This window comes from Pundamilia nyererei, unplaced genomic scaffold (genome assembly GCF_000239375.1).
Source record: "Pundamilia nyererei isolate P.nyererei 1_Seehausen unplaced genomic scaffold, PunNye1.0 scaffold00157, whole genome shotgun sequence".
NCBI classification, from domain to species: Eukaryota; Metazoa; Chordata; class Actinopteri; order Cichliformes; family Cichlidae; genus Pundamilia; species Pundamilia nyererei.
The window spans coordinates 1,370,919-1,379,729 of record NW_005187558.1 but is presented as its reverse complement, the minus strand read 5'-3'; the positions used below and the strand labels follow the sequence as shown (position 1 = coordinate 1,379,729).

The 8,811-nt window shown below is 43.4% G+C and overlaps 1 protein-coding gene across 1 annotated transcript in view; it reads right to left on the bottom strand.

Annotated features, from left to right (window-relative positions):
* Window positions 1-269: 269 nt before the first annotated feature.
* The window catches only part of LOC102212850 (rho GTPase-activating protein 20-like), a 31,343-nt gene continuing 22,801 nt past the window's right edge, over window positions 270-8,811 (bottom strand). The window contains exons 14-15 of the mRNA XM_005745306.1: window positions 4,686-4,797; window positions 270-3,365 (exon numbers count right to left, since the gene is read on the bottom strand). Coding sequence (XP_005745363.1) covers window positions 1,705-3,365; window positions 4,686-4,797 — 1,773 coding nt within the window. The 3' untranslated portion in view covers window positions 270-1,704. The remainder of the gene's footprint in view (window positions 3,366-4,685; window positions 4,798-8,811) is intronic.

Genomic DNA, 8,811 nt, shown 5'->3' with positions numbered 1-8,811 from the left:
TCCAAGCAGCTTGTTAAAGCTACACAAACAATTAAGGATGTTGTGAAGGCAAAAGTGAATCCAACCCATTACAGCAAGGTGTACCTTACAGCACACTGGCCTCGGTTTCCGAGCAGAGCCATCAAAGGGTGGAGTGTGTCCACACGCTGTTCATTTGTTTGCAATAAATGTTAATGATGATCCTCATCCTGTATCCCACCCTGGTGATAGCCACAAAACTGTCACGCGAAACCACCCCTGTAAACAAATTTCACATTTGACTGGCAAAGTAGTTTCACGAGAGCAACATTTATTGAAATCAATTATATTTTGGTTCTTGTGAATTCCTGCTGGAATTCAGATGTACACAATATACAAAGGGTGCATTTGGTAGCAAATACTCTTTCTATAAAGACAGCAGCAGCAGAATTGGCATGTACAAAAATACACATTTGATTTCCTCACACCACACACAACATACGAAACAACAAGATAATATATTTATATAGAGATTTATACATATATATATATATCTGCATCATAAATATGGAGAACTATACAGGCTGAACACAGTTCTGTAAAGGAGATAATAATATTAATAATAATACAGGACAAAGTACTCTATGAGATCATTTGAAATGGCAGCACATGACAATGGCCTTACTTCTGTGTGTGTGGTCCTGTGAAGAAGCTATGTAAGAGATAACACTGTTTATTACTGGTGCAAACTAACAATAGCTAACATTATCTGTGGGTATGTATTTACATACTTTTCATCACGGTAATAGACAGTGGAATAAGGCCATTTACTGTTAAGTGTCACTATGGAGTCAACACTGCAGCGCTGGAACAAAAAGATCATACATGTATGGACAAAACACACAAACTGGCACATCCAACTCAACATGCACTTGCTCAACAAGGTGTCTCCTTGCGATACCCAAAGGGTCCTGATGAGGATAATTAAGTGCTTTGAAAGCAAAACTAAATGCGATTTCTCTTTCAGCGGCACGCTGACAATCAGCAATGCTTTCTTTTACACACACACACACACACACACACACACACACACACACGCAGATATCTTCTCCTTCCAGGTCAGAGAAATTAACCAGACTTACTGAGGACGACGCTGTGCTGTGTGTCTGCAGGATGCTTATACGAACACAAAAACTGCCCCCACCGACTCACTGACTCAGACAAACACTTCAGTCACTGGAAAAGAATTAGTTCACTTCATGGTTGCGATCGGTCACGAGCGGCACGAATGTTGCTCAAGTTTTTAATGTTACTGTTTGTACTGTCACGGCCTTCGTTTCCCATCAGCTGTAATGGATGCTCTGCTTGCTTTCTAAACATTTTGAAAGCTTCCCAAACATGAAAAAAAGGATTTCTTTGTCGTTTCTTTTTCTTACTGCTGACAAGCTCTCCAGACTTTCATCACATGCTGAAAAAGAAACAACCATAGATCTGGAAGGTGCACAAGGACGCGGTGAGAGAAACATTTTGTCCAGAGAAACCAGATTTTTGGTGTTCGAGACGCTACACTGACACTGCATCTGTACCTCATAAAAATCTTAAACCGCTGATGTACCATTACAGTAGTCAGCAACAGGTTAAAGGAGTATATGAAAAATAATACAATAAAAAGACAGTTGTGTACAAGTTACAATATCACATGAAAGTCAGTCTCCCCTGTACAGTTTGTCTTTCCAAAGTTCCTTTTTACACATACGATTCTTCTGCAAAAAAAAGTTGCTCAAAGTCCTCCAGCCGCGGGTCACTGCACCGCCTGTTCTGCCACTCCTTCTTACCCTGCACAATTGCTAGCGCGACCTCATGACTCCTCTGCAGGCAGGCGTCCACATCCTCTTGACCTTGTGAGGAAAAGTAGTCCCTTACAGCCCTGGTGGCAGAGGGCGACAAGCAGAGGCGCGGCTTGGCGTGGTTATCTGACGCTCTGCCGTCTTGGGGCCGGGCTTTAGAAGCAGGAAGTCTGTCTAAGATAAGGCTGGGGCCACGGTTAGAGTTCACATTGACCTTAGCAGGCTCAGATGCTCGGCGAGGAAGGGTCTTCCTCCCTCTGTGGATGTCCATGGCAGGAGTTAGAGAGTGGGACTTTTGTCTTTGGAGCACCAGAGTGGTGGCACTCTGTCCAAAGAAAACACCTTTTGGGGGCTGCACGCAGCCACCTTCAGCCAGCCTCTGTGCGATCTCAGCTCCTGGGTTTGGTTTGAGTTTGTTAGGAGAGGTCTGGTCATGGAGCTGTCTCAGATCTTTGACTGTCAGAGGCTTCTCTGTCGCACCGTAAAAAGGAGAGTGGCTGCGCTGCAGCTGCAGCAGAGCCTGCTGGTAAGATGGAGGGCTGCTTGACCTATGTCTGCAGTCTTGATTTGTCACCATGGCCTCCTGGGCACTGACAGAGAAGCAGTTAGTGGTTGAGAAGGATTTCCCGTTAACCACGGGCAGGTCCTCCTCAGTGTGTCCACTATCGGGCTGCCTTAGCGTCAGGCACCGGTCCCTTTTAAGCCACGTGTTAGGGTGGAGGCCATGAGAGTGGGAAGCACTTTGGCAGGTTCGAGGGGGTTGGGTGGCTTGTGGCCAATGAGCCAGCGCTTCTCTCTGAGGGGGAGAGCTCCTTGAGGACTGCTGTGGGCGTCCAGGAAAAAGGGGGGAGAGAGGAAGGGGTTCATTTAACGGAAGTGGCACATTTGTGGCGTAGTCAGTGGAGTACTGTGAGAAAGCAGAGTCTAAGGAGCTGAGGGAGGAGCCGGTTGGTGAGGTTGCCGGTGAAGACAGACTGGAACAACTGGCATCCAGTCGCAGTGGCGGTGGAGGGGCATGCTTCGTCTTCCTCCGCCCGCTGTTCTGGATTTTGACTCCTCTCTTCTCACAGCCATCCTCTCCCTCCTCTTTCAGCTGCAGCCCGTTCAGCCCCTGTTCAAGAAAAACCTCATCCACATCTGCTTCCCCCTCCATGGCAGCATCGTAGCTCGCCTTCCTCACTGACGGGTGGCGATTATCAGCATGAGCCAACACCATGCTTGAACTCGGCATGCTAGCCAGGGCTAAGGCCGGTTCTGAGCTCCTCCTCAGTCTCCTAGGACCCTGCGACGAGCCGTTGGCGTGGCGTATGCGAGGCTGTCGAACCACGGGACTGAACCTACTGGGTCTGGCCAGAGGCGGGAGCTGCAGCAAAAGGTTAGAATCGGGGTCAGGTTCGGGGTCGCCATCACTGAGCGTGATGACAGAGTCACGGCTGCAGCTGTCCGGCTTGTCTTTGTCGCGAAGCGGAAGCTGTTCCTGGAAGGGAGACTCGGGATCATCGTTCAGCTCGTTCTCCAGACTGTCGTAAGACGAGTCGTTCATCTGGAAGGACGACACATCTGGGAAGAAAAGGAGAAAACATGGTTCACTTTATTAGCAATTAGCAACAGTGCCATTTTTCACTGTAAAGAGTCGCTTTAACTGATTGGTTGCCATTGCTAGAGGACAAAAAAAAGATTCAATTAACTGAGAGCATTTCCTGAGCTGAATGAACAAAGTCACAGTTCACTGGTGCACATGAGGAGAACAGAGGACAAAGCATATCTCTGCTATGTGCTCTTTGACCCCTGGTGGTTACTTACAGCATGAGGAAGAGCTAACAGCATGAATGAGGATATTCAGTGCTATCTTAATCATGTGATCCTGGCAATCATTGAAATTACTGCAGGTCAATTTGTTGACCCCACTCAACATGACTTAAAGCTCCTGGGCAATTCAGTTGCACCCACACAGAGCAAGCTAGTCAGTCCCAAACCACCTTGATGCAACACAGTGAGGCTTTATCAGTACTTTTTCAGATAATAAATAAAGGATCCTTTATCCCACACACACAAAACATACACACTTGACCTTTAGAACAAATTTGACACAAGAACATCGTCTCCATGTGCATCTGTTTTTCTTTTGTTATGTTTTTTCACAGGACTAGCTGTGCTAAAACCCTCCTAGAACAAAGCTTTGCCACAAGAGAGTCATCAACTCCAGGCATTTATTTTGGGTTAAAATACATTTTCAGAATAACCAGTTAAATCTTAGATGGTAACGCTTAAAATGTTTGGTGGTTTTGCCCCCAAAATAAGGTTTAACAGGCTTTTCTTTCTTTTTTTACCAGCAGGTTATACAACTACATGTGCAACAACATTAGTGGCTTTTTCAGTTTCAGTTGATGGTAGGGGCGAGCGTGCAGAGTATTGTGGAATTTTACCATCTTATGCGTCAATGAAGTAGACTCAATTCAAGATTTTTTTAATGCCACACCTCTCCCTGTAATAGCTCTGGCTGTGTGGTTTCAGTTTGCATTTATTAAGTCAGAAAACTGAAAGCAAAAGAAACCCAAATTGCAAAATCTGTAAATGTTTCCATTACAGTTGCAGCCTGTTTGTTTTTTTTATGGGATCAGACTCTTTAACAATGTAGGAATCAAGTCTCAATACTAAGCACTTTATTAGAGAGCAGTATTTTCTATACCTCTTGGCTTTTTTGTCACTGTCTCAGCCATTCTTAACAGTTTTTTCCTACAAGCTTATACAACTAAACTGGATCACAAAATCGTAAAATGTTAAGAAAAAGCCTGTACATCCTAATTAACTGTTTTTAAATTAAATTCCTACTGATATTCTGTCCTTTCTTTATTGTCTGGCCTAAATCTCAGTTCTTACCAGATCCATGGTCGCTGCTGCTGCTCTTCTGGCTGAAGGTTCTGAAGAGTGATGTGACGTCCCCCAGGAGGGTGCTGCAGTTCTCTATTAGGAAGCGAACAAGCTCACAAACCTGCAGGAACAAACAGCGCCTGATTATTTCATGTTGTCACCAACATCTTCACTTTGCTCTACTTCGGTGGCAAACGATTAGTTTTCACTCTTATAGATTAAGAGGTGTTTGTGTTTACAGATTCATTTGCTGAAGCTGGACCTCACGGAAGCAGCCAGTTCAGCCATAATTTGGCAACACAGAAAGTTTACTGTTATGTGTCTGTGCAATACCGATCGGACTCACAAACTGCAACGTGAAACACAAAACGTGGCGTCGTGACTGGGTTGCACCAGCCGACAGCTTGTGTTTTCCATCCTGGGGCACAAAGACATTTATGTCTAAGTCAGTTGCCATGTGGTCCGATAAAAGCGATGTAGAGGCAAATCGGAGCAGAGAGAGGTCTGCCTGCTGCCACCACATCCCAGGCGGTGTGTAGGTACCAACTGCTGATTTCATTTGAAATTACTGACACAATCCATTTTTAATAAGACTAAAAACCGGAGTTTTGTGCAGCCATGGTCGTGTGAACGGCCTGTGTCATATTTTTAACTTGATACTTGTACTTGATGCACATTCTGCAGACATGTAAGTATTTTTAGATCTCACACCTTTCTATTTATCCAATAGCATTTAAAAGTGTAGATTTTCACAGCACCCTGATACATTTCTGATCTTTTAAATTGCTACACTCCTGCAAGATCACTGAGGTCTGCGGATCAATTGCTCCTGGCTGTCCCGAGGTCCAGATTAAAGCACAGGGGAGATCCGGCCTTTGCTGTAACTGATTCAAAACTGTGGAACAAACTGCCCCTTCACACCAGGACCTCCCCAAAACTGGACACTTTTAAAACCCATCTAAAAAGACACTTTTATTCCTTGGCTTTTAAATCAGAATGAGTTTGTATTACTTTTATCTTATTTCTTACTCAAATCTTCTAATTTTATGATTCTTTTTCTTAACTCTTATCATGTCTCCCTATGTTTTTATTTCTTTTAATTATCTTAATTGTACAGCACCTTGGTCAACGGTTTTCGTTTTAAATGTGCTATATAAATAAATTTGACTTTGACTTGACAGAAAAGCAGGAAACGGGTCACGCAGATGCTCAGAACAACGTCTGAGAAGCAGAGCGCTTAAACTTGTGTGTGGTTGTTAATACTGTAGCTACTGACTTGTGATATCACTGCTCTATGATATAGTGACCCAAATAACTTTGTGGCACTGTTTTCAAACAGCTGTCAAAAGCTCTTTTTAACATTTTTTTCCCATATTATCATTTTGGGGAAACATTTCTTTTCATTTGCTTGCGTTGATGTCAACCTCCACAGTGAACGGGAAAACATCGACTCCCTCTCCTCCGTCCATTCCTTCTTACCAGCCCTGGAAAATGTCCTGATAATACTGGCTATGACATCATCAGTTGGCTTTGATACCGAATACGATGTAGGTGTAGTTTTTTCCCCATTTTGTGTGCTTTTGTGTTTTTTTTTTACTTAAAGCCAATCACGACTTTTCGCAGCAAAACCACGGCCACAAATGTCACAAAGGGGCAAGAATCTTTGAAAGGCATCCAAATACCAATCGTTCGCCGCTGAACGACTAATTTAAGCACATTCAGTTGATGTCTTCAAACACTGTAACGCTGTCTGTGCTTTATGAGTTTTATCAGCCCAGTTGGAATCCATCCTCAAACAAATCACACTACTTGGCAGAAACCGCTGCCTTTAAAACTAAACAGACAAAATTTACACACATGACGTCCTGTGACACAAATAGTTGGCAAACGCCGGGGCCACTGGGAAATTTCCACTGAAATCTGCCTGATGTGTACATAAATAAGCCTGTGACACTATGGAAATACTGCGCCGGTAAACACTCATTTGTTTGTTTGTGGGCCAGATGCTGTCTGGTCTGTGTCTGCACGGTGTCCGTATGCGCCAAAAAACCGTCGTCTGTCCAAACAAGGAGTAATCAGGCTGTGCTAAAAAGTCCTTTAAAATGGTTTTCTTTCCTCTAAACCCAGCGTTTTATTAAAGCTTGAAAAAAATCCACTTTTTAAACTACCACTCACAGTTTATTTATTTACATTTAAGCTAGCAGATGATGGATGATGAGCTGTACATTCAGAGTTATGTAACGCAATGAACTCCACAACTGTTTCTTTGAAGTGTTCAGGAAGCCAATCATCATCACAAACAACTTTAGTCGAGGTCATACATGCACGCTATCAATCAAACGGTGGCGTTCGTGATCAACAGCACCCAGTCAATCTGAATTATGTCCTAAATCCGTCCGTTTACAAATGAAACATCATTTAAAACTGGATGATGTGGTTATTTATGACTCGTTGAACTAGTTTTTTTATTTCTATTTTCTATAAAAGGAGTCATATTGCAGTTGCTCACAGTTTGCTGCCGCAAAGTCCTGGAGGGTAAATCGCTCTTCCAGCAAACTCGGGTCAGGTTTTTAAAGAAGACAACTAAACATGTGTGAACAGGGTGTGAGTTTTGGGAACTTGCGATCAATATACAGGACCTGCCGCAGTTCCAACCACCAAAAACAAAACAAGTCCCTGCCAGACCTTGGCAATGATTTACATAGATCTTGTTGCAAATCTCTCCCCTGACACTGACTTTTTACATCTGCATGGGAGGCAACAGAAAGGTAATTGTTGATTTTCAAACAGAGCTAACATTAGGCGGGTATTTAAAGTTGATCCGCCTCCAATATTTTGGATATAACATATCTGATCAAGACTTTTAAATAACCCAACACTGACAACCTAGGTTTCTTTGGAAAGGAGGAATTGGTGCCATATGGCCATGATAAAACACCTAGACCTTGGATTCCCTCTTTTTGTTCTCGTTAGATACTGGATCTATAGCTCTATCTATGGATAATGGCATTAATAAAATTTAAATATTACAGAAAACAGGTGAGAAAGATCCTCCAACCGGGTGTTGACTTTGCATAGTATGTCAACCAGAGGGCAACTTCCCTGTTGGCAACACGCGTGTTTCGAATGAAGCAAATAATTAGCTGATATAAACCAGCAGCGTAAATAGGAGGCTAGCATCATGAAGGTGTAAAAATCTACCCTGAATCAAATCTGTGCATCCATCCACTGTGGCAACACTCAGCATTCCTCACTGTCACCCAGTGAGAGTGAGCACTGCTACGTGATGCAAAGCACTGAACAAAAGGAGCCTGTGGGCATCCAGGAGATTTTCACTTATTCATCCATCAGCAGCCCATTCAGAACCTCTTGTTCACCTCAGTGAGATGCCATCTTTAACTCTCTCAAGCATTCAGAAAACCAGGAAATACGAATTCTATGCATCATTCACAAAATATGTATCTGTTGCATGAACTGCAGATTCCTACTGTAAGAGTATACAATAGTACTGCAAGATTTGGAAGAAATCTTCCAGTATTTGGGCGTGTATGTGCGTAAAAATGCTGCAACTGTGCACGCTGGAAAACCATCCGTGCAGCATTCTGAGCTGGGTATCACTTTTCTGTGATTTTACTATAATATAGAAAAGCAAAACAAAGCAGAAGAAAAGCAAAAGTTGCATTCTCCAGAGCCAAGCCTGAGGAAAAACAACTTACTTCTAAATGATTTATCTCTTCCTGTCTCCATTTAAAGTTAGACGCAAACTGCATTTACCTCAGATGCTCTTTAAGGGATATGTTCAGCCAAAAACCTTTAAATTATATGCTTCATGAAAGCAGGAGGGACACGAAGGCTAAACTGAACTGGCCAACAGGGAGCACAGACATGTCCTCGGAAAAGGTTGAAAACCGGCCAATACACATCCACGATCCCCCCCAAAAAAGTTTTAAATTGGCCCCTGTCTTTGACTGCAAGGTGGGAATGCTGAAAATTTGTCCCCCCCCCAGAAAATAGCCGCCTGTGCTCGAGACGAACACACAAATATGCGGTGTGCGAGAGGGAAAGTGTTATCAGGGGAGTATTTGTGAAGCTGATATTTAAGTATTTGTGGGTGATGAGGGTATTTTTTGCCAAC